The 27,362-nt window shown below is 35.6% G+C and overlaps 1 protein-coding gene and 1 long non-coding RNA gene across 8 annotated transcripts in view; one reads left to right on the top strand and one right to left on the bottom strand.

Annotated features, from left to right (window-relative positions):
- The window catches only part of LOC127154001 (ribonuclease inhibitor-like), a 32,704-nt gene extending 7,259 nt beyond the window's left edge, over positions 1-25,445 (bottom strand). Inside the window, exons 1-7 of one of the 7 annotated variants that reach the window (XM_051095353.1) lie at positions 25,236-25,445; positions 24,863-25,036; positions 24,415-24,585; positions 16,508-16,580; positions 8,392-8,492; positions 7,604-7,777; positions 7,269-7,430 (exon numbers count right to left, since the gene is read on the bottom strand). In XM_051095353.1, the coding sequence (XP_050951310.1) occupies positions 7,269-7,430; positions 7,604-7,777; positions 8,392-8,492; positions 16,508-16,580; positions 24,415-24,585; positions 24,863-24,894 (713 nt within the window). In that variant the 5' untranslated portion in view covers positions 24,895-25,036; positions 25,236-25,445. Of the gene's footprint in view, positions 1-7,268; positions 7,431-7,603; positions 7,778-8,391; positions 8,566-15,728; positions 15,903-16,406; positions 16,581-24,414; positions 24,586-24,862; positions 25,037-25,235 lie in introns of all 7 variants that reach the window. The other 6 variants (XM_051095352.1, XM_051095347.1, XM_051095346.1 and 3 more) reach the window with 6 other exon arrangements.
- Positions 3,167-3,910, top strand: LOC127154003 (uncharacterized). The gene is made up of 3 exons (XR_007825391.1): positions 3,167-3,295; positions 3,631-3,689; positions 3,880-3,910. It is a non-coding gene; the product is annotated as an uncharacterized LOC127154003 (long non-coding RNA).
- Positions 25,446-27,362: the final 1,917 nt, after the last annotated feature.

Below are 27,362 nucleotides of genomic sequence, written 5' to 3'. Positions count from 1 at the left end.
GAATATTTGCATTTATTCACATACGACTGAATTAGAAATAGTGGCCTGTCATGATTTTGGCTAATGCAGGATACTGAATGATGCGCATCAGAGGGGATTTAAAGTGGGTGTACGCAAAGACGACGGATTAAAAAAATGGGTATCCGCAGGTACTGCACTACACCACTAAATATTACCCTACTCAATAGCATTAACACAGGCGTAACTTCCCTCAAACTTGATCTGGAATGTCTTTTTTTGTCACAACTTCTCGAACAAGTGAACACACACACACACACACACAAATGAAATCGTTTGCCTGAAAAAAAGTATATAGAACAGGTTCATATTTTAGAAAATGTAGTTAATATTTGCCTCATTATAGATTCATCTTATCCACCCGCGACCCACCCGCAAATAATCAGAATGCATTTTTTTTTATTACCCGACCCGCGGATATAAACCGCCATCCGCGCATCACTAGTGCGCGCACACTCAAAGCGCGCTCACAGAACGCGCCTCTCAGTCAGTGTGCGAATACAGAGTTCTCTTTCGCTTCTAATATGTTCTGTTATTGCTACACACATGCTCGTATTGGAGACTATTCATGTAAATAAAGTCGGTTTTGTCTTAAGTAAACCTGTACAGTTGGGAGAAACACTGATGTGTCAAAATATTTGATCTGTGCTTCAGATCTTAAAGCGACAGCAGCGTAAACCTGCAGCAGCCGACCACGTCAAACAATAATCAAACAACAAAAGAAAAAGAGAAAATCACTCACTGTTCTTGACTGAATCACTTATTAACTGTAATAATAATTATCTTTAATGTATACAGTGAAGATTTTGCAGTGTTTAATTTTAACATTTATTACTTCATGAAATGTCTGTAGTCTATTTCTGTGATAGCCTTTATATAGACCTACATAAAAAAAATAAAACAATAAAAAAAAACTTACAAAAAAACCCTACAATTCTATTTTAAAAAATATTATTTCATTTGTATTTTTGATTACTATATGTATTAATACTTTGCTTGTAATACTTGGAGTGTTTACTTGCCTTGAGCTCAAGAAAGTTTTACTTACATTAGTTGATTAGTTTTTTCTGTATTGAAATTCTTATTTACACATGGTGACAATTTCTAGCTTAAAAGAAAAATAATTTTTCTAACATCTTTGCAGCAACAGTTTTTATGGGTCCAAAACCATCTTGGGTGTGCATGATTTTCTAATAATTTAATGGCCTATCATCAATTATTCCTTATATAATGTAATTTATTGTAATTAATGTAACTATAAATGTATTCAAAAAGAAAACAGGTGTGAGTTTGCTGTGACTTATGGAAAGTATAGGTAGGGCTTTATACACAGTGTGTGCCATTATAAAGACTAGGTTTATCCCTCACAACCCCCAACCCAAAACACACACAGCCACAATCAGAAATAAAAGAGGTGCATTTTCTGCTCTTAAGGTCCCATTCAGCAAGATACCTACTCCTTGACCCCCACCCTCGAATTTATACATTTACTACATCAAAGAATAAAGTCAAGTCCTGCCCTATAAAGTCCCGTTTCACTCTAAAATATGTCACATTACATAGATCACCCATAACTTCTGTACAATGACTTTAAGTTTGCTAAGCAGAGCATGGACACTTATGAGATGTTGTGAAATCAAAAATCAAAATGGCAAGATCCACTACAGGTTTGCTTTTCTTACATTTCAACTGACATTGCATTTTTCTAGTTGTAAAGGTTAAAAACAGGGGTGCCCAAACTCGGTCCTGGTCCTTGGTTTAGCTCCAACTTACCTCAACACACCTGCCAGGGGGTTTCTAGCATGCCTAGTAAGAGCTTGATTAGCTGGTTCAGGTGTGTTTAATTGGGACTGGAGCTAAAATCTGTAGGATACCTCTCTCCAGGACCGAGTTTGGGCACCCCTGGATTAAAACAATGTTAAGATACTGACAGTAGTGTTTCCTTGGACTCGGACGGACTCGACTCGGACTCGGCCCTTTGGGACTCGGACTTGAGTCCGACTCGGCCCATTTTGGACTCGGACTCATCTCGGACTCGATTGGTAAAAGACTCGGACTCGACTTAGGTGGACTCGAACCCAACACTAATATTAACTGATGAAGTCCACTAACTGAGCTGTCATTGTTTCTCCAGTAAACATGAGCATATTACGACAAGTCTTGTCAGAATGAAGCATGTTTCCCAGGTTTACACCGTTGAGCTGTTGCAGGTCTACCAGGGAGGAATTCACCCCGACAAATCACACCCTGATTAAACCACTGCATGAAAACACTAATTTCCGGGATAAATCGGACAATGGAAATTTCAGTGAAACTTAAGGTGTACCACCCGTGTACGAAAATTTCCCAGGCAACGTGTGCCGAGTCCGTACACGTCCATACACGTCCATACACTCGCGATGCACTGAGATTTTCGGATACAGGATATTTCTGATTGCACACACTAGACGTGTTCAGAGATTTCCAGTATAACGGCCATATTTGTATAACCACAGTTTTACAACCAAAACACTTGTTTTTAACTATAATAACCATGTTTTTTTGAAACATGGTTAACTGTCATAAGGAGCGAGCACTGTTTTTTGGCGTGTTTATCGATTAAAAATGAATCGACCAGTGATCTGTAGGCAAGTTTAAATGAATCCGAATTGAATGAATCTAAATGAGTCTTTTGATTAACAGAATCACACGATTTGAGTGAGATTAATAAAAATCCACACATTCGCAGGTAGTGTTGTATGGTTTGTTATAGTTTGGAAATCGAGGTAATGAACACAGCTATACCACGCACGGACATTTCAGGCCTCGCATTTGGAGCTGAATCACCCGAGATTCTCAATTTTTTACACCCGTGAATCGAATCTTTTTGGAATCGACTCTGAGCATCACTGTTCATACCCCTCCCCCACTGCCTCACTGCAGCAGTGTTTGCGCGCGCGCTGACGGAGTCCGGTATTTTATGAGAGATTTACCTCAGACGAAGGTAAGTGCGAATATATAAAAAACCATTTTAAATAACATGTTTATAAGTACATAACATTAAAAGTTGTTCAATGTTGTAATATTTTGAAACTGTATTTCTAGCAAGGTTAGTATGCATACATAAAACCATTTAAATAACGTCATGTTTATCAGATATAACATGCTATATCATTTCTTTCGAACTGTATTTCTAGCCCGTTGCTGTTTCGAGCCGTTTGTTCCCGCTTCAGCGGCCTTCAGTCAGCGAGAGGTGACAGCCGTCGAGTGTTTTCAGAGAGATTTATGTCAGAAGAAAGTAAGAGAGTGTTTACGGAAACGTTTTAAATGGTCTATTTACCAAAACATAGTATTACGTGTTTTAATGTATATTTTTGAGTGGGTTCATGCTGTAAAATTAGCTAATTTAATTTAATCTAGCTGTCCTGGTAAAATGCTAATGTTAACTGGTACTTAGCAACTGCTACATAAATTTTAAAAAGTTTTTTTTTTTTTTTTTAAGCTATTATCTATTTAGCTATTTAATAGTTCGCTAATAGTAAAATGCATGTGTGTATTAATTAATGTTTATTTAGAGACCGTGCTTTAGTTGTTAACATATATTTCCCATTGACAAATCTTAACTGTTTTCAGAGGCTCCAAACACTGCAGCTGACTTTGGATTTAGCCGAGACAGCCTCTGAGGAGAAATGGTGTGTATTAGCAACATAATTTTTTAATGTATCATAATTTTAAAAATTATTTTCATAATTTCAAAGTACATCGTAAATTTCACTTTTTTTATTCATGCCTATGTTCTAGTTTAAGTGTTGAAATCTACCATGTATTTTGTTTTATTATGATGTGATTTAATGTTTATATAATGTATTTATATGTTTTAAGTCAGACAGTCAGTGCTGCCATTCTTCTGGAACTGCTGCTCCTCAAAGAACAATCAATCAGGTAATTTGCACACTGAAATATTTTTGGAATACCATTCATTTACCCAGGTTATCTTGTTATCTAGTTACTAAATCTGCAAGATAGCACTTTGACTAACTTTTAATTTTTTCATATTCTTAATGAAGTTTATTTTAACAAAGTTTAAGAGATACATTTTCAGATCATCCAACCAATTAACATCAGAGTAAGTCTATATATTGCCACTTTTCTCACCTCCATTCCTAGAGGACAGCAAGCCAAATATTCTTATTCTTACCCCTTCCTATGTACATCTTCAGTTCACTCAGTTTTGTTGTGGCTACGTCATATTAACTCGTGGGAATGTTTTGCAGAATGTAGACAGCATTCGAAAGGAGTTTATCATGAATAAATGTTACATAAAGCACATAAAATAAAATAGGCCTACAAGAAAACATTTCTATCCATCCCACAGTCTTGTAAGTCCATAAACTGATTTTATACATTTAATAATAATAACATATAATTAAATAAGAAGACTCAATCAGTTAATGGATTTGCAAGACTGTGGTTTTATCCATCTCTGATAATCCCAGGTTGCTATGATCACGCAGGTTTGTTTACATATACAAGAAATCGATGTTGTTTCCTCAACACAGGATCTCGAGGCCACAACAAAACTAAGTGAACCGAACATGAGACTTGAGAATTGCTGTACAATTCAGCTAATAAAATAGCTGCCTGTTATCATTGTATTTTTATTATCATGTTATGTTTAATCTATCCATTTTATGCTTACGCAATTAAAACTGTACAATGTATTTAGAAAAAAATGTGTTTTTTATTTTAATTTTTTCACAGGATCCTCTGTTCCCAGACCCAACCATTCATCTGAAGGACTGTGAAAATATGACAGAACCACCAGTGACAACAAAATAAATAGAAAGGACATGGCAGAGGAAGATAGGGGTATTGATATTTCACTGAACTTAGTCTGCTGTACTCACTGTTTCACACATACGGTTGTGGTCAAAAGTTTACATCACATTGCAGAATAAGCATAATGTTATTAAACTAAATAAGTTATTATTATTATTATTATTATTTAGGGCTTGATTTAAAAAAAAGGAATAGTGTTTCATGTTTGTTTTGTGATGGTGTTTCATGAGTCCTTTGTTTGTCCTGAGCAGTTCAACTGCCCGCTTTTCTTCAGAAAAATCCTCAAGATCCTGCACATTCTCAGGTGTTCCAGCATCTTTTCATTTGAACCCTTTTCAGCAGTGACTGTATGATTTCGGATCTTCTTTTCACACTGAGGACAATTGAGGGACTCATACATAACTATTACAAAAGGTAAACACATTTACTGATGCTCAAGAAATCAACACAATGCATTAAAGGAACACTTAGCTTTTTTTTGCTAATAGCTTAGCATAGATCATTGAATCAGATTAGACCTGTAGCATCTTGCTTGATCTAATGGTCTAATCTGATTCAATGATCTATGCTAAGCTTTTAGCAAAAAAAAGTTAAGTGTTTCCGTATTTTATTTAGCTTCTGAAGGGCAGTTCCAGAAGAACAAATATAATTTACTCATCATCATCCTGTTCAAAAGCTCTTAATGTGTTGTTTCGTTCTGGAGCATCAGTGAATGTTTTCACCTTTTATAATAGTTGTGTATGAGTCCTTCAGTTTTCCTCAGAGTGAAACAATGGATCTCAAAATCATAAATCATTGTTGGATGGGACAAATATGCAGAAGATGCTGGAAAACCAAAGAATTTGCTTGACTTGGAGAATTTTTCTGAAGAACAGCAAGCAAAACACTGTAAGCATAAGAAGATTGTAGAACCTGCAGCCATCACGGGACTCATGAAAAACATAAAACATAAAAACTGTGGGTCATCCGGGTAATCTCACAGTATTAAGAATCAAGTGTATGTAAACTTTTGAACATTTTTATGAATTATATATTTTTATAAATTCAGTTTAATTTTTTATGAATTCAGTATATGTAAGTATCTTTTATATCTGTAAAAACTGCTTATTCAGTACAGTACTAAAAAATAGCATGCAGTGTTCATGATCTCTCTTTGGTTAAAATGATTGCATGTTCTGCTAGGGGTGTGTCAATTTATGAGCATAACAGTATCATCTGTAGCTTCTAAAGGGCAGAATTAAATGGAAAAAAATGGCATGGTCCTGATGGTGTCGAGTACGTGTGTGTGACTGTCTGAGATGGAGCGGCAATCACTGCCCTGACTTTGCAGTGTCCATTGCAAGTGTATTCGTTATTGTGTTTGTTTTTGATAAGTATATATATTTTATTTATTTATTTATTTTTTTAATATTTTGTTTAATCAGTTTAATGATTTACTTGAACTGTGTTATATGTCTGTGTTTGCAAAATATTTTTCTCAATCTAAATAATTAGTTAAATGTAGCAGTCCTGTTGCATTTGTTGAATAATATTTGCAGTCCTGTTAAATGTTTGCAGTCCTGCATTTGCTGAAAAAATAAAATAAGAGTTTTGTCGATACTTTGCTGTGTTTGTGCCTTTCTTTACAGCGTTTCTAAGTGCATATGACGCATTTTTGTTAAGAAGGCCAGTAGAATTTAAAATATATTAAGTGCACGGTAATTTACATACGTTTACTGAGATGTATGATCGTCCGTTTACGGAGATTTAACTGCTTGTACCCTGGATTTTGCGGGGGATTTACCTCTCGTGCACAGGACGACACGGGAATTTACCGGTGAGTGCGTCAACATTTCCGTCTGTGTCTGGGGGTTTATCGCGTTAGTGAGCGGACTGGAAAACTGCAGCGCACCGTTTCTGTCCGTGTCAAGGAATCAGAAACGCCAGTGCACATACACGGAAACTGTCGGAAACGAGCCGTTTACGGGTTTGTTCGCTGACGTGAACAGTCCGGAAACGCGCATTTTCACGCAGTGAACCTTATAAGTAATGTGACGTGTTGCTTGTCAAAATAAAAACACAAGAGACAGAGACATTGATCATGTGATGCTGGACGACTGTGAGCTGAAGCTGGAATCTGCACTGATTTTACCAGCGTTTTCCTACAATCTGACCAAATCTATTTCAAACTGTAATGATTCACTATTACTGATGTCATTAATAAAGCAGGTGTTGTTGTATAAAGCTCTGACAGTGTGCTTTTGTTCTCTTTCCTCCTTTGTGTTTAACATTTTTATCAACTTTACATTTCATTCTGACACAAACCCTTTGAAATAAAGCTTGATGATAATTTGATAAACTTTTTTTCACAAATATTTTGCCACAAGTATATATTTGTTCACATATTAGAGGTAAATGAATCTCTTTAATATCAGAAAGTGAAGTTTACTCACCTCAGTTCACAGTTTGAGTCTCGTAGCACATCAATGAGCTGCTGCTTTGAGTCTCCAATCATATTGTTACTCAGATCAAGCTCTTTTAGAAACTGCAGTGCTTTTGTGTTTGTCAAAGACTGAGTTAAAGAAGAAACATCTGTAATTCCACATTCAATAAGACTAGAAAGAGACAAACAGAGGAAGATCATCTTACAAACAAATCATTAAAGTGAATAATTTGTCACAAATATAATGTGAACTCAGATTCATGAGATTTTGAGTATAAAGTGTTTTGGTTTAAACTGTTGAAGTGATTTTAATCACTTTGATTCTTGTATGTGAATGTTACTGACCTCAATCTCTCCAGTTTACAGTGTGAATCCTTCAGTACGTCACATAAGTGATTCACTCCTGTGTTTTTTATTTGATTCAGACTCAGGTCCAGTTCTCTCAGGTGTGATGGGTTTGATTTCAGAGCTGAATTCAGGATGAGACACTGTTTCTCTGTAATACTGCAATTACACAGACTGAAAACAGAAAGAGAAAAGACATTTAATCAGACATGTTGTTCATGTGTGAGTTAAATGAATCATGAGTAAACACCATACAGTGCAGTAAATAAAATGTTGCTAAAACCTGAAAACAAAATAAGTAAATAAATAATCATACAGCCATAAACTAAAACAAAAACAGGATTTGAGGATACCAGTTACATTTCAAGTCTGGAGAATCTTTAGTCAGACCAAATAAATAAATAAAAACATGTTGTGATTTGTAATGTAATTAAAATACATGATCAAATATAGAATCAACTATATTGTTATTGTGATGCATGTCTAAGTGAAACAACTTTTCTGAACAAGAAAAAATGCAGGTCAGGAATTCATTTTTGATGAGAAGCTGGATAATTGTTGTTTGTTATTGCTGTGATCTCATGTGACTGACAGGTTTTCACACCCTCACGCCATCAGACCAGAGAAGAAATGTTTTTTGAGGGGCAAGTTATTTTCTTTAAAGATCACAAGGGTACATTAATTTTTGGAAATACATTATGTACCCAGATAAATAAATCATAAGCACAAAAATATTGTCAGTAAACTTTAATCTCACTGTCACTGCTGTACAGTATAATGATACTAACTCTAGTTTCTCCAGCTTGAATTGTGTGTTCATCAGTAGATCACTGAGGTTTTTCACTCCAGAGTCTCCTAGTTTATTCCCTGTCAGGTTCAGTTCTCTCAGGTGTGATGGGTTTGATTTCAGAGCTGAAGTCACAGCAGAACAACCTTCATCTGTCATTTCACACCATCTTAACCTGCATTGAGAGAAAGAAGATAGAAGAAAAGGGTTTAATAAAGTGAAAATGTCTTCATAAAATGAAACAGAGGAAGAGTGTCTGAATACTTTTGGATCATTTTTCACAATTTGGTCTTCAAAACAAAAAACAAAACAAAACAAAACAAAAAAAATTAAAATAAAATAAAATAATAATAAGTTGTTAATTTAATAAAATAATTTACACTTCTCATGGTTTATGTAAAATTTGTCCTGATAGAAATACAAAGATGTTTTAATTCCCAAAAGTGAAATGTTTGTGTATTTTTGGTATTATTAACTGAAATTATTGGATATTGGGTTTGGTATTTGACCTGCTGTATGGGCAATAAGTGAAGTGAACAGAAACACTTAATACAACTTTCAGATGTTTAAACCACACAACAACTTACTTTGCAAGTCTCCATTACACAAAAATATACAGTATAGAATATAGACAGATTAACTATACAAAAATATATGAACATACACAAAAATATACAAATATATATTGTGTAACAAACAAGGTAACAGTCAGTGATGGTAATGGGAAGTTAGTTTTTAAAGGGTCATGAAACCCCAGACTACTTTTTTTTTTCTGAGATTTTAGCAGAGGTGTTTGTGTTTCACATCATAGAAGACAATGTTAGCATCTGTTCATTTTAATTGTTGGAGAAAAGTGGTTCATTTTGAGCTTTTTGCACAATTTTTGTCTTCCATGTTTAAAATCTACATCGTGTTGACACCACAGTTTGTGACACAGTTGTGATCGTCATAGTTTGTGACGTGGTAAAGGACTATAGTACTTCAATGATGCATCTGTGTCTCATAATTATTCATGAGACTGTGTGTTTTTATCCAATCAGAAGACGCTTTGGTTAATTATTCACAACAGCATGTGTGACAGACACTTCAGACTGTGAGATTGTGTACATTAACTGTGAGAAACGTTCATGGATTGAAGGAGAATGTTTGTTTTTGCTTTGTAAGAGTTTGGCACAAATGTGATTCATTCAGTGAGTGTAACCGGTTTCACAGCTCCTTGATGCAACCCATCAAAAGGCTTCTAAATGCCACAAAATAAGTTATAGAAGTTATTAGAAAGGCAATTTCTGTCCTTGATTTCATACTCCTGTACATCTCCCAGACAGCAGAAGTGTGAAGAGGCTGTGTTGTGGATGTGTATTGTCCCTGATGATGTTGTGGGTCTCATGATGACCCTAGTGCTGTAAATATCCTGAAGTGATAGGAAGGTTACTCCACAAATGAACTGTGCACTTTTTAACAGTGTTGGTCAAGCTACTTGGAAAATGTAGTGAGTTAAGCTAACAGTTACTCTTCATTAAATGAAGCTTCTCTACACCGAAGATATTCTTCTGGGAAATGTAGCAAGCTAAACTACAGTAACATGGCAAAAATAGTACTACATCCAAGCTGTTTTTAAAATGTAATTTTTTTTTATTGAACCAACTTCATTTCAAGTCAATGCTCTCAGTATCAGTATCATGTACAGGGCTGGATTTACCTCATATTGTGACATAAACCTCCTATGACCTAAACTGATACTTTTTTCAGAAATTAAAAAAAAAGAACAACAAAAAAAAAAAAAAAAAAAAACACTGTATTTTAATTAATAATATACACTGTGTCAAAGCTGGTATTGTGGCTTCATTGTATACAGATACATTTATATGTGGGAGAAATAATGAGGTTTGACTGACTGTGCGTTCACACCAGACGCGACTTGCGCGAATAAATCAGCATCAAGTAGTTGGACGCTTCAACATTTTGAGTTTACTCGCTTTATTCGCGCCTGAAATTCGCTTCACAACAGACGTGAATTCGCGTCATGGGAGGGTCTTCTGCCAGGCATAACTCAGTATAAGCTCAATTTTGCCAGCTTTAGCTAGCTTGTAGTCTCAATATGTATATAAATATATATAGCTCAAATTGAGTAGGATAAAGTTTGAAAATTGAGTTTTTTTATAACTTACCAGGTTGTCCGACCTCCTCACTCACTTTCTTCCAAGCAAGATCCTTTTTATTCCTGTTTTTATAGAAGTATGAAGAAGTATCGTACAGCTCCGGGTGTCCACACACAGCGATAATGATTTTGTCCTCCATTTTTGCTTGGGATTTCTGCCTCTGCTCGCTAATCACGCCACTACTAGAGCAAGCTCCTGATTGGTTAACGCGGCGCGAATATTCGCCAAAGTTCAGATTTTTCAACTCGCGCGAATCACGCGTTCACGCGTCAAACGCCCAAAACGCGTCATTCGAGCCGCAGGATGTCTATTCGCGTCTTTGCATTGACTTAACATGTAAATCACTCGCGCTTAATGCTTCATTCGCGTCTGGTGTGAAAGCACCTTAACACTTGAGCCAGTGGAGTTATGAGGTTTAGTGGCGTCACTTACTGATCCAGGATCAGTGATCCTTAGCAGTTATTTTTCTGATTTGAGCTTGAGGCCTCAGAAATGCTTTGGAAAATGTAGCTTTTGTTGACGCTACTGTGTTACTTGATCAAAAAAAAGAGCTTTGCTACTGAAAAGCTTTTTGATTCAGAAAACACTGACGCTAACACCATGCTATTGAGAAATGTAATTAACACTGTTTTTTAATCATGTGCTGGAGAGCTTTCCTGTCCTGAACTGTGCAACTTCCACACCACTTTCACCTGTACATCTGTAAAAGTTGCTGAGGATTTCGCTTCCCATGCCAAACTTCCTCAGCCTTGTTAAGAAATACAGTCACTGCTGGGACTTCCTTACAAGCAAGTGTTGCGAGACCAACACACTTTTCAAAAATTAAGGTGCTTCACGATGCCATAGAAGAACCTTTTTTGTCTAAATGGTTCCATAAAGAACCTTTAACATCTGAAGAATCTTTCTGGTTTGTTTAGTTGGAGACACTTAATTTCCAGTGATATCGTCGACTTGATTGCACAGATACTATTTGAACTGAACTGAGCTGGATGACGACATCACTGGATTCAATGATGAACTTTAACTGAAAATTGAGTGTTTTCTGTTGTTCTTTTGCATTATTGACACTATTTTCCTAGTTAATACTGTAAAGCTGCTTTGACACAATCTGTATTGCTAAAAGCGCTATAGAAATAAAGGTGACTTGACTGTTTCACAAGAGGTTCTTTGTGGCGAAAGAAGGTTCTTCAGATTATGAAAAGGTAAGAAAGAGATTGTTCTTTAAAGAAACTTGGACCCTGCAGTGTCAGTTCTAGACCACAGTAACTAGGGGGAACAGGCTGGGGCCCCTTGTGCTTTTAGGGGACACACTTTTAAAATGAATCTTAAGCTACTTTAATACAGTATTATTCATTCAGTCATTTTTCACCATGTCATGCATCACTGCAATCTCTAGAATAAACTGTAACAATTTAAACTCAAATGAATGTTTCATCATGTTTCATTTATTCGACAAATAATTTTGCACCTTTATAGATCATGTTAGTTGATCTATAATGAGCGATCAGCAAAGTAGCCTAATAGTGAAATCTATTAACTATACATAAAAACCTGTCTTTTTACTTAAGTACCAGATATAGGTGTCATGCCATAAAATATAAAATATGTTTAATAAGACTGACTTTATATGTAATGTGAATTTAATAAAACATAATAAGTTAATAATTAGCCTATAACACTTTCAGCAATGACTCATCTGAATGCCTCTGATTGGTCATTGCATTCATAAGCTCAACAGAATCGTGTGTGATTGGTTATGATATGCAGTGCTGTAAAAACACGTATGTCTCTGACTCAGAACCAACTAGCGAACGCGGATTTGAATTTAGCAACTGGTGATGTTTTAATAGTTTTCAGGACAAACTGCACATTGCACCCAAAATTGTTTGGTGTGACATGATTCCAAATTTAGGGGGGTCAAGCTTGTTGACACAGGGGCATATCCAATTTTCTACTCTGACTGACTGAGGTCTGTCCAACAGGAAGTTCAGCACCAGTTTCTGAGGGAGAGTGTCGGTCTGAGGGTGAAGAGAGTCTCTGTTATTGCTGAGTAGTAATCAATAAAAAGCATTCGCACATGTGTGTCGTTTCCCTCCAAATGTGTGAGTGCTGTGTGGATGACAGTGTTGACAGCATCATCAGTGGACCGATTTTGTCGATATGCAAATTTTAATAAGTCTAAGGTGGCTGGACTGGTCCTTTTTACAAAGGACTTGATTAGTGAACCCTGACTGTCCATCCGGGATGTCATCTGGGCCTTCCATGGGTTTCAGAGTCATGCACACCTCCGCCGATGACACCGTGAGTGATGTGTCCAAAACACCCTCTGAGTCCAGAATCCTATGCTTTTGGCTGATGATTGGTGCCTCAAACTGAGTCTAGAACACAATCAGCTCATCTGGTAGTGTGGTCTTGTACTCATGGCTCCCTTGTTTTTCTGCTGGTTCTCTGTGTCATGTTAGGAACACGACTTCAAATGTGCTCTCTATTTTGCTGGCAAATGAAGGATACACCAGATAGATCCTTTGTATCCAACCATATCCCAGAATTCATGGTACGCTGGTGATGACGGGACTTTTCTTCAAACAAAATAGCGGGTGATGTTTCTGTGGTGGACGATGAATACACTTACTGTACTGTGTTTTAATGTACTCAAATAACTAGTGAAACAAATGTTAAGAGAAAGTGGATAAGTAAGTAGATAAGTTTTTTACTTGTATTTCTATTTCTATTTTATTTTATTTTAAAATTTTGTTTTATTTTGTAGTTCTATCATACAAAATAGTCCACAATTGCTTTAGACAAACTTGATGATCCAGAAATATGATTTCTGGAGTATTTTGTTCACAACTCTTGCTGTGTCATGTTTTCTAACCAAGATTTCAGCCCTATCTTAATAGTTTTCATTAGTCTTTATTTGTCTCTTCTTTTAGAACAATTCTGGAGAAAATGGAGCTCCTGGGAAACTTAAAAAATAAATGAATGAAGTTGTTCTGTACATCACTTTTGACATTGACAAGTTATTTGTAAATAAGGCAGTAATTTCTGTGCATTGTTTTATTTTTGCATTACATTATACATGTTGAAACATGCAGCAAAAAAAAAAAAAAGAGAGAGAATTAATTTATTAATTAATTGTAATTTCTAAATCACAGAAATTCCTTTTTGTATTCCTTGGTCTTTTTGTATTCCACGGTGGAGTAAGCATGTAGCACGGCCTGCACCTCACAGCTGGGGATCACACCTCACTCGGGACAATCCCCCAGCTCCTTGATAAGGAGGTGCAACTCTACTTAATCTCTACACAATCCCAGGATTGGATTGATCAATATTTCCTTTCTTCTTCTCTTTTTAAGAAGAAAGAGGACAATACTGCCCTGCAAAGGCAAAAGACCTTAACTTCGATTTTGGTCAAAAATGAGTTATTGATATTTTTGGGACATTCAAGATATCCTTTATCATGTGTATAAGTATGTTGAGTCAATTTAGTTGTTTTTCCGAGAAAATAATGAATTGTCTTAACCGTAACTTCAAAAACCCCTGTAGAAACCAAGGCAGAGCACCTTATATCACCAGTTACCCCTCTTTGACTTTGTTTGGAACGCTCAGATTGAGTTAGGGCGTTCTGCCTTTGTTTAGCCACGCCTCAGTATAAAGTTACAATGCTAACTTGGAGTTATATTGTGTTCTGCCTTTGTTTTACTGTCCATTAAAGTCTGCCGCGTTTTAATTACGATGTAACTTGTATACTTTCATACATCTGATCTGTCACTAAAGCATTAGACAAACAAATTGGATAGATAGCGATCGGCCAGACCGCTCCATATAATAACGCACTATACAGAGATATTTTGGCAACAAAATGTAAATATGAATATACTTTAAAGATCTTTTTTTTTTTACTTTTTATAATGCAGATTATTCAGTAGGCTGTCACTGCTAGTTGGACGCATGTGCAATCGAATGCTGTAGAATGTAGCATGAACAATTATAAAATAAGTAGGCTACGAATAGTTTGCAATTAAATCCATATTCTACCTTTTCTTGTAACCCGATAAAATCAATCCACAAGTCATTCTTTTAGGTTAGGCTATTTCATTCACTGTCCATATAAAAACTATTATGCTATGTCTATCGTTCTCTTACGTTACTGAGCATAGCAAACTGTGGTACGAGTAGTGGTACTCAGGCTCTCTCTAGTGGCACACAGAGGAAGTTACCGCATTTTGAGTTGGTGTGACTTCTCACTTTTTGCAGACATTGCAAAAGGCAGAGTACACTAACTTCAACATAGGGGTAAAAAAAAAAAAAACATTCAAGTTTGAGCTCACAATTTTTTTAATGTAGATAATTTTCATTGCTAAAACATCTAATTGCCAAATTTCCAGTGTCCTACCTATAATTAATTTGGCTGGACAAATAAAAAACTTTCAAGTCATTTTTCTCAATTTCTTTGTGGGGCAGAATACATTTTGTATTGTTCTGTGATTTTTTTTTAATATGCATCTGACTCAATGTGTAAGGTTTCTGTGCATGATGAATTTTTAGGATAACAAATACAAAAAACATAAATAAATAAAATAATATATTAAAAATAACAGACTCAATGTTCAAGTGAGGACCTGTTTTTCCCGTTTTACCCCCAGTTTGTTTCCGAGTTTCCTTATTTGGTCATTTTCCTGTTCTTGTTTAGTTTGATTGCTTTATCCTATGCACCTGTGTTCCTAATTACCCCTTGTCAGAGATTTTCTTAGTATAGCGAGATGAGAGGGTCTGTATTAGTTATTATTGGACAAAGTGTAACGGCTAACTTGGAACACAGGTCCCTTAATAACCAATCATATTACAGCACTGACGTCACTGAATTTCAGTCTGAATTGTGCGACACTCAACCACCGTTTACGGATACCATAGGAATAAACGAGAAGTGTCATAAACTGAATCCCACCTGTCGCAAAAAGTCAGGGACTTCTCTTATAAAAACGTTAGTTCAATCCAAAAGTATTGTTTAGTGTAAAACATGTTGAAGACTCCTTATTCCACACTTTAACAGTTTTACTTACTGGATGAGCTCGTTTAAGAAGCTTCTGTAGGCATTGTTAGATACTATAAAGTGTTTTGGTTTAAACTGTTGAAGTGATTTTAATCATTTTGATTCTTGTATGTGAATGTTACTGACCTCAATCTCTCCAGTTTACAGTGTGGATCCTTCAGTACGTCACATAAGTGATTCACTCCTGTGTTTTTTATTTGATTCCAGCTCAGGTTCAGTTCTCTCAGGTGTGATGGGTTTGATTTCAGAGCTGAAGTCAGGATGAGACACTGTTTCTCTGTAATTCTGCATCTACACAGACTGAAGACAGAAAGAGAAAAGACAATGAATCAGATTTATGATGCATCAAGAACAAATGCCATACATTTACTAATAAACTTGGAAACTTCTAATATATGAATGAACAAACCAAGAGAGGAGTATTTGAGGAGACTAGTTACAGTCTGGACCCTCAGTCAACAAATAAGTCAATTTTACCAATGGAAATTAATATGTAGAATCAATACAGAAACAATAGTAAAGTTAAATTAATGAAATCATCTATTTTCACATTTCTAATGGAAGAAAATCAATAAATCAGTCAAAAAAAAAATAAGTGATGATTTTTCAAGCCATTTTAGAGTGTAGTTTACAATTTCTAACTATACAACTATACACAAAACATTGTATTCCTGAATCTTTCTTCAGATGGAGAAATGCCAGAAAGTGCAGCACTGGAAATGATGTGACAAGAGTCCAGCGGTCTTAAACTAAACAGTGAACTTTAATCTCACTGTCACTGCTGTACAGTATAATGATACTAACTCTAGTTTCTCCAGCTTGAATTGTGTGTTCATCAGTAGATCACTGAGGTTTTTCACTCCAGAGTCTCCTAGATTATTCCTGCTCAGGTTCAGTTCTTTCAGGTGTGATGGGTTTGATTTCAGAGCTGAAGTCAGGATGAGACACTGTTTCTCTGTAATTCTGCATCTACACAGACTGAAAACAGAAAGAGAAAAGACAATGAATCAGATCTATGATGATCAACTTACTAATGTGTTTTGCATCTTCCAGCAGATGTTTGCTGACAAATAAACAGTGATATCTGTGTGCAGGTAACATGAAGAAAGACTACACATAGTTCATTTAAATATACTACAAACTACACAAAAGTTACAAATGTATGCAAAGGGTGAAAATCAGGCTAAATTACCCATTAAGATGTGAGATATTTATCCAAGTTACGAGGTTTCACTTGATAACATTAACTACATTAGTTAACATGAACTGATGATGAACAACTAGTACAGCATTTAATAACCTTAAAGTTTCAACATTTACTAATAGTTTACTAAAGTTTTCTGTTAATTAGTTAATACACTGTGAACTGACATGAACATATATTAGATATGACATTAGATATATTTAATAGCTAATGTTAACAAATGAAATTGTTACTGTCTACTAATGTCATAAATCACTTTAGTCTCACAGATCAATGTTCAAACATACTGTAGACTAAACAATTACAAGTCAATAACAAAGACAGTCTGCTTATAAAAATATCATACTTTGCACATTTTCATTTAAAGAATAAACATATTTCCTTAAACTGAAGACATTCAAACAAGTTTTGTTTTAAAAAGGCAGTTCATTTTAAAAAATGAAAATAAACAAACAAACAACAAAAAAGAAGCATACCAGCAATCAGTAAACATGATTACATTCAGCAGTCATGTGTTTCTGCCATTTATATTTAATTCACACAATTTTCTCTTTTAAATCAATAGAATTTCCATATCTCTGTGTGTGGAACTAATAATCATTCTTTTACAATCTACTAAATACAGACTGATCCATTAAAAATATCAAAAAAATAAAAATATTGAAAAATATATATGTATATGTGGAAAAAAATATATATTAGAAATTAAGTTAGTGGATAATTCAGCAGCAAAAGTTATTCTAGGAAAATCAGTGCACAATATTAATAATTTCATAAATCCAAACATTGCTATCTGTATTGTGGATATAAAATGCATTTATGAAAAACTATATATTTCTACATAAATATATACTCTAAAATTAAAATATTTTTATTTTTAATGAGGCATCAACATATGATAGATAGGACAAAACAAATGCAGTGCAGCTCAAAACATTTACAGTATTCACATCCGGTGTGCAAAGTGATGCAACACAGTCTCACAACACACAACTCTTTGCATTAAAAGGTCCAAATCACAAAGGGAAGAGATATTGATGTGTGGTGTATTATATCTGTGCAACAGTTTATTGAGCCTTTTCTTTTAACAGTTTTAAATTTCAGTCAATGTGCACATTAAAAACAATTTATAGTGTTTGCTTCAACGCGTTTTGTTCTAACAGACACCCGAAAACAAGTAACATTATTTAGAAACAACAACAAAATACAGTCATATATAGGTGTATCTAAAAATTTTTGATTATTATGAAAAAGGTCATTTTTTGATTGTAACTTATTTTAAAAACTGAAACTTTCATATATTCTAGATTCATTACATGTAAAGTAAAATATTTCAAAACATTTGTTTTAATTTTGATGATTAGAGCTTACAGCTCATGAAAGTCAAAAATCCAGTATCTCAAAATATTAGAATATTTTCTAAGATCAATCAAAAAACAGATTGGTTAAAAAACAAAAAGTTCCAGTGTTTTAAAGTATGTTCATTTATGCACTCAATACTTGGTCAGCAGCACATATTACACCAAATTCCTTGCTCCTAGCACAAATTACAGCAACAGTGAAGTGTGGAGTGGAAGTGATCAGCCTGTGGCACTGCTGAGGCACTATTGAGCCTTCAGATCATCTGTATATTGTTGGACCGACTGTTTCTCATCTTTCTCTTGCAAATATCCCATAGATTCTTAATGGGGTTCAGGTCAGGCATGTTGGCTGGCCAATAAAGCACAGTAATATTATGGTCAGCAAACCACTTGGAAGTGTTTCTTGCACTGTGAGCAGGTGCTAAAGTCCTGCTGGAAAAGCAAATCAGCACCTCCATAAAGCTTGTCAGCAGATGGAAGCATAAAGTGCTCCAAAATCACCCGGTAGACGGCTGCATTGACTTTGCACTTGATAAAACACAATGCACCAACACCAGCAGACGTCACGGCACCACAAATCATCACTGACTTTAGAAACTTCACACTAGGGTATTGACGCCGATCCAAGCTTTTTGAATGGATCGGATATTGGTGATGCGTGACCGATCCAAATTCGATACCGTTACCAGAGTTTGATTAAATGAATAGCAAAAAATAATAGTCTACTGTAAAAACTATAATAACTCATATAAGAACACAATTATTTATTTTAAAACATTGCCTTAAAAATAAAATACATTTAATATACGTTGCACTGCTTATGTGAGTGTGACAGGCGAGTTCAGAGGGAACCTTTTACCCATAAATATTTTACTCCTGATACAGCAGCTAGTAGCACTGCAAATTGTAATATTTGCAAAAGCAAAAGTAGTGAGTGGGCGACACAGCCCAAACTAGGGACTCCCCAATTTTTTTAGTTGTTAACGAGGATGTCATTCCAACAGTTTCAGTTCTGAAACGTTTGCTGTCTCAGGAGAGAGACACAGACACAGTAGAGCTTAAGATCTTTGCCCGAACCCGACGGGACCCGACGGGATCAGTACTAGATCAGTACTATGCATCTCAGCCAGTAGCAGCAGCAGTGAAAGGGTGTTCAGTGCTGCTGGATGCACCATCAGTGAGCGCAGGACCGCGCTAAAGCCATCTACCGTGAATTCAATAGATTTCCTCCACAAAAACATGTAGCCTAATCTTGGTGAGTAAAGGTTTTTCAAATTTTAACTAAATATTAATTGAGTCTTAAATGCATAATGCAGACAGAGTATATAGGCTATTGGCATTATTCTTTTATTAAATTTCAGCTGCTATTCACCGTTGCGTTGAGGCCGGATTGTGGAGAGAAGCAGCGAAGCAAATCCCGCGGAGCCTTTATCTTAATTTAGTTATTGCCAAATACCCATCTTAATTTAGAACGTATCTTAATTTAATTTGTTAAGAAAGACTCATTTTTATTGGCGCATTGGCCTAGTGTATGCCTAGGCCTATTTAGAGTGCTGAGATGTAACGATTTTACAGAGGACTTATTTAAATTTTTTTGTTCCAACTTCCAGGCTAATATTACTATTATTTAAAAATATATATTTTATATAAAAGTTTAGTTTAATTCATTTTAAAGTTTTAGTCATTAACTCTTGTCATGCTAAAATAAGGGTTGGAAATACTTTCCATATTGTGCAGATTTTCATTCGTTTTAAAATAATGTTAAGCCATCCGATGCATTACGCATTTGTGACTAGAACGAATTGTTTTTCGTTTCGATTCGTTCTGGAAAAAAAAATGTTCATACTCAAGATTTTTTTAAGTGATTGGGTGACAGATAACGACCTCTTAAAATTTTATTATATGATCAAATTTGGCCTTTATATAAAATTATTTATTGTAGTCTGTAATTTGTCATTTCTATTCGTTATGTCTGACCAATATATGAAAAGCTGCTGAGCATTATTTATTCTGAAAAATAGATAATTATTTTGTTAACTTTCCTTTCCCTTTTATTGATTAAAAAAATATGGGATTTGTGATTAAATAAAGTATGTGACTAAATGCTTAATAAATGGAAATACCCCCACTGATATCGGCCTGGTATCGGTATCGGCCAATACTCAGAATTTTTGGTATCGGATCGGATTGGTTTTGAGAAAATGGTATCATTGCATCCCTACTTCACACTGGACTTCAAGCAGCTTGGATGCTGTGCCTCTCCAGTCTTCCTCCAGACTCTGGGATCATGATTTCAACATGAAATGCAAAATTTACTTTTACGCCTGAGTGTGGTGACTCTTGAACTCCAGCTTCATTCCACTCCTCGTGAAGCTCTCCCAAGCGTTTGAATCAGCTTTACTTGACAATATTCTCAAGCTTGCAGTCATCCCTGTTGCTTGTACATCTTTGCCTACCCAATTTCTTCCTTCCAGTCAACTTTGCATTTAATATGCTTTGATACAGCACTCTGTAAACAGCCACCCCATTCAGTAACTTCTGTGACTTACTCTTTTTGTGGAGGGTGTCAATGATTGTCTTCTGGACCACTGTCATGTCAGCAGTCTTCCCCATTAGTGTGGCTTCAAAGAACAAGTGATACCCGGAATTTATACTGTAGGGATGGACATTTAATGAAACTCAAATGTAAATATTCTAATATTTTGAGATACTGGATTTTTGACTTTCATGAGCTGTAATCATCAAAATTAAAACAAACAAACGAACAAAAAAAAAAACTTTTGAAATGTTTTACTTTACATGTAATAAATATAGAATATATGAAGATTTTTTTTTAATAAGTTACAATAAAAAAAATAACTTTTTCATGATATTCAAATATTTTGAGATGCACCTGTATATGCAAAATCATAGACTTTTATCTACAAATCAAGTATAATAATGGGATGATTATGAATGATCTTGGAGAGAGTTTTATCGAGCTGACTGTTGTAAATAAACATGAGCAGAGTTTGAATTGAACAGAGAATGACTGACAGACACAGCAGAGAAAAGAGTTTATATGAACTTTAATGTAAGGACTTAAATATTCATCTGTACCTCACATTAAGCCATTGAATACCTAAGACTTGGAATATTGTGCACAAATACATTGTGCTTTTAGTGCTTGTATGTCTTTTGTGTGGCTTAACAGTAACACAGAACAGTAACACAATACCAGATTGAGATCAGTCCTGTCTGACTGATATAGTGGTGGGCAATATGACAAAAATATATCACAGTTTTTTTTTCAGGAATATCACAATTTTATCATGATTCTTTGTCATGTTGGTTTTACTATTTTGCAAGATGTTTAAGCAGTACAACTAATATCCCTATTTCAAAAATAAAGCCTTACAAGGCAACAAAATATAAAATTAAAAAGAGTGGCACACATTTATGCCAAAGTGGGCAAAGATAAAAAAAAATCTTTGTCATTATTTGATCTTTTTTATCTTGTAGGCTACTCTCCCAGGTTCAGGAAACAATACTCTGTAAAATGCACAGCACCCACTCAAATATTTGCATTGTTGTAAATACAACTTAACCACTGATTTCTAGTTGTGTCCTCATTTGGAAGGCTAAACAAAGTACTTTCACTTTTGCAACAAAACACACAGCGGGCCCTATTTTAACGATCTAAGCGCAGGGTCTAAATCGCATGGCACTTAGGGCATGTCCGAATCCACTATATTTTATATTTTAAAGATTGGGAAAAACAATCAGCGTGCCCAGCGCATGGTCTAATAGGGTTGCCCCTATTCTCTTAATGAGTCACGGGTGCGTTTTGTGTGTAACGTGCATTAAACCAATCAGAGTCTCATCTCCCATTCCCTCAAGAGACAGCTGCACTCGCGCCATGGCGGATTCACTGTTTACACAGTGGAATTTGCAAGAACAAAGACCGATCATTTCTCCAGAGAACAGGGCCGGCGACAAGGGGGGCATTCATGGGCCGAACAAGTTACTATGCACCCATTATGACATGTAGGCTTTATTATATTTATGTACTCAATAATAATCTTTTACTTTGTAATCCTTTCATTTTTAATATTTGGCATGTTTGTGTGCTGCTGTGTGTCCCTGTGTGTGTAATAATTGTGAGTGTATGTGCATTGTGCACCTGCCTATAGGCGCATATTAACACGCTCTTTGAATAACAAGAAAAATATTGCGCCATTGACTTCAGACCAGGTTTTAGTTGGTCAATGACAAACTGTCTATTTCAGTTGCCTCAAAATACCAATGTACCTGAACACACCTCGTTTTTAGACCAGCACGTCCATGGGCACACAAATGGGGGCAAATGCATTTGCTATTAAACTGTGTCGGGCTGAAACTAGCAAAAATCACTTGCGTCATAGGGCATGATAGGGCCCAGCGTCTCCACAACATGTCAGCGGCGGCTGCAACAATACTACATGGGGTGTTATGCAAATCTACCCACACCGTGACGTCTTTCTTCTGCTGGACATAAATGTTAATTTGAAAAAATGTGATCAAAGTCAAAGTGGACAAGCTACTTTTTTGGTTACTCACATTCTTTAAATCTTACTATGAACTATATACTTCTAATTCTTCCTCTAGTTATCGACAAAATGTATTTTTTCTTCAACAGTTTCCCCTTCCCAAATTTCACGAGTTCGCCCTACAGGCAATAAAGAGGAATTAAAGTATGCGTATTTGGTGTGCTGTCCGTGTAGAGGGCTCCGGGCTAAGGGGCCGAGCTCAAGCTTACCCCCCCTGGAAGTGTTAATGGCGAGGAGTCGGGGTGGAGGAGGGATGCTGACGACTAGAGATGAGGAAGGTAAGGCTGCTTAGTTTATTTATGGGCGTCCTCCCGGACCGGCGGGATGAACGATGTGATTGCTTTTTTGAGAACTGGCCGAGTTAATTATCTGTGCGTGCTTCTCCCAAAATTTGTTAATAAAACATTACTTGCTGAACATCACTTAGAGATGCTAAATGTCCCACTGTCACTAGATGAACTGAAACAAAGCAAAAAACAAAGCTCCAGGTAGTGAAAGAATTCCCCCTGAATTAATTTCTGCCATCTGGGATATAGTATCGTCACTTATTCTTAACTCTTTTAATTTCACGATCGTTCCAGGACTTAAGTGCAGAGTTTTCTTTACCTGGATACTTCAATACTTCAGAAACATTGTCTTGCTGGAAGGCACCACTGCCAGGCTCAACACTATTTGGAGTTGGACAAATATTGCTGTGATGTTGCTAGATAGGCTGAAAAGTTGATATCCCTATTTGAATATTATTTTCTCTTGTGGACTGTATGTAAACATCTTTTATGTGAAATATCTTATTCAGGTCAGTGCTGAATAAAAAATATCATGCAGTAAGAAATCTTTTTTTGAGGAAAACATTTCAGCATTTTTCTCCATATAATGGACTAATACCCTAACTGTTTACATACCCTAACTGTACTAAGCCAGAATACACAGATGTTTGACATTTTGTCGAGTGTTTGACATTAAAATGTATATAAATCTCGTTATTTTTATGAAAATAACCAATCGTTTCGCTAGATAAGACCCTTCTTCCTCAGCTGGGATCATTTACAACTGCATTTGTGATCGTTTGAAGCCGTATTTAAACTGCATTTTGGACGTTCAAAATCTGGTTAATTATCAGTCCATTATATGGAGAAAAATCCTGAAATATTTTCCTCAAAAAAACATAATTTCTTTACGACTGAAGAAAGAAAGACATGAACATCTTGGAAGACAAGGGGTGAGAACATTATCTGTAAATTGTTGTTCTGGAAGTGGACTGCTCCTTTAAGTAAAGATCATGTTCCATGTAGATATTTTGTACATTTCTTATCTTAAAAATATCAAAACCTAATTTTTGATTAGTAATATGCATTGCTAAGAACCTCATTTGTACAACTTTAAAGGTGATTTTCTCAATTTTTCTTTTTTTTTTTTTTTTTTTTTTTTTTTTTTGCACCCACAGATATTCAAATAGTTGTATCTTGGCCAAATGTTGTATCCTAACAAAGCACACATCCATGGAACGATTATTAACTCAGCTTTCAGATGTTGATGTATAAATCTCAATTTTAAAAAATGGACCTTTATGACTAGTTTTGTGGTCCAGGGTCACATATAATATTCCCATCATCAGCCAGTGTGCAGTATTGATCTCATTGCTGTGGTGTCGAGTATAGCTGTTGGTGAAATGTACTCACTTCAGTATCTTCAGCTCACACACAGGATTCTTCAGTCCCTCACAGATCTCTTTGACTCCTGAGTCCAGCAGACGACTGTTGTTCAGGTTCATCTCTTTCAGGATGGTTTTGGAGGAGAGAACAGTAGCTAGAACTGAACCGCTTTTCTCTGTCAGGTCACAATTATTCAGCCTGAACACAAAAACAGTAATTTAGTTCAGTAATAATTACTTTCATCATGTATATTTATTACAGTTATATTGCATACTGTTAGTGTTGGCGGTATCAGCTGATGTGAGCTTGACTAATGTCTTCTGCCTGAACTAACGCAACGATTGATTATTATTATTCAGCACATATTCAACACACATCAGATCAACAGCTCTTCGTATCTGATTACACATGTGACTGACAGTCTTTAATAATGAATAATCAAAGAGGTTTCAATGTATAAATCATGTTCACTCACATTATTTTCTCCAGTTTGCTATGAGAGTCCATCAAAAGAGCAGAGAGTTTCTCCCCATCCAGATCTCCTAATTTATCTCCACTCAGATCCAGTTCTTTCAGTAGTAATGGACTTTTACCCAGAACTCCAGTGAGATACTCACACGCTTCCTCTGCAGCAGGACTTTTCAAAAACCTACAAGGAAGCAGATAAGGATATCAGATCATTTATATTTTTGCATTATTTTTTGCCACAAACTCTGCTAAATTTCTCTGAACTGCTATTTAATTCCAGTTCATGTCATTTCTATTCAACAATGGTGCATTTGACCCTTCTATCTATTTTCATACAGCTGATTTCACACCTGTGGTTGATTTTTAAATATTTTTTTCACCTGATGGTCTTTAATGAACAGAGTCCATCCTGTAGTAAATCACTGAGCTCCTTCACTCCTGATTGTCCAGGATCATTTCCTGTGAGATCCAGCTCTATCAGGTGTGAAGGGTTTGATCTCAGAGCTGAAGCCAGAGCTTTATAACCTTCTTCAGTAATACTGCAGTCTGAAAGTCTATAGAAAGACAAAACACACACTAAAACAAGACTCTATTCGCATGTATTATACCATTAGGATGTTAACTGTCATGTCTTCTTCGCTTAGCAAGCAATAATGACTCATGACGACTTGAATTAAAACAAAAGAACTGCTTCACTGAAATTTCGAAGAAAAAAAGATTTGCAGCATTTTACTGTTACTTGTAAGTGTAATTCATGTATTGTGAAACTGCAGCTTCATGCTTTAGCAAAATAAATACGATCTGCATTCTTTTGACTTCCATTTCTCCACGCTTACACTTTTGGCACGTTCTTGTCGCTAAAATACGGTCAAAAGCACTGCAAGCCTATGAACAGTGATTTACACATGAAAACAACAATTTAAAGATCTGCAAAACAGATTGACTGCGTAGGACCAATCTGTATGTGTGAAAAACAAACTGTTGCAAATGTCTAAATGACTTGTTGTGTATGTAAGACACAAGTTGCTGAAATAATCCGATACGTACAGCTCCGTCTTTCTTTTATCTGCGCTTACACTTTTGGTGCGATTCTCTCACTCACTGAGTTTTGCAAGCGTGAGGGGGAGGGCGGGGCCACCACCTTTTTGTAGCCAATCAAATGAGACTCTCGCGGACTCCATTTACTCTTATCTGATTGGTTCGATAAACACATCACACGCCAAAACATTTATCTTCATTTAGTTCTCGCTGCCGCTCGCTTCCGGTGGAATGGTACTTTTAATGTACACATACATTAAAAATAAAATAAAATAAAATAAAATAAAAACACGATATAAGTTGTGTACCATTAGGCTAGACTCTCATGTGTTCATCCTGAATTGTTAGCTGGTGTTAACATTATTGGATTGGTTTGGCTTTACATTGAAATGCATATATCATATAATATAGCCTAATATAGAGCTGATGTTAAACTTTACGTGACAATGCTCAACAATAGTATCAGAGTGCTATACTTTTGATAAAGCCTTTTTACTATAACAATAAAGCTACATAAATCTGAATTTGACGATTTTCCAGATCATGTCTCTGTTTATTGTATTTAACACTCAATTGTATACGTAGAAATTTTTGAAGATTTTGAAAAAAAAAAAATTGTAAAATCCCCTTAAATTATAACATGTTAAAGTGAAAAAAATAAATAAATATTTTATTCACTATATTGAACCATATTTGAGTCGTCCCTGATCAGTAGACAGGTGAAATTATGCATGTTATTATAAATGACAAATTATGCTGCTAGTGCAGATACTAGGCCATGTTTAACACTAGCACCGCCAGGGGTCGCTGTACACCTAAAAACCTCCAGAGGGTAAATTTTACCCAAGCACGACTACCGTTTTTATACGCCTAAAGAACATTTTATTTCAGTGTATTATGCCACTGTTTTACGGTGGCCGAGAGAGCTCAACGCACTGCAACTTAAGAAACACATGCAAACAGAAAAAAAACGACAACAAATTTAGAAAACATCTTCATCAGTTTGACAACACATTAGGGATGGGTAGCTCGACACCTAGTGTTGACACACGTTTCGAGTTTTCAACACACTAGTGTTCCGAAACAGTGTTCCGAAGCATTGCTCGAAATGAGACTGTCACGTGATCTTTGAAAACGAAGCTTCGTTACCTCACTGACACGTCACGCTAGGCTCAAATACAAAGCGTATCGATTGCGCATATCCCACTTGCACAACACATACTCTTCACATGCAAATCTTTATGGCATTATTTTATCTCCATATAAAGCACTACAAGAGCTGCAGACTTTACATATTTACTGAACCAAACTGAATCAACATTGAACTGATTTTTCCTGAATAATGACTATTTATTTTTTCTTTTTAGAGTTGCTATACAGCAGAATTGAATTCTGTTTGCATCACTAATTTACTATTTTCTTGTTTATATCTGTAAAGCTGCTTGGAAACTATTTGTATTGTATAAAGT

The sequence above is a fragment of the Labeo rohita genome, chromosome 22 (genome assembly GCF_022985175.1).
Source record: "Labeo rohita strain BAU-BD-2019 chromosome 22, IGBB_LRoh.1.0, whole genome shotgun sequence".
Taxonomy (NCBI): Eukaryota; Metazoa; Chordata; class Actinopteri; order Cypriniformes; family Cyprinidae; genus Labeo; species Labeo rohita.
Note: the sequence above shows the minus strand (reverse complement) of the source record. Positions and strands in the feature narration are given on the sequence as shown.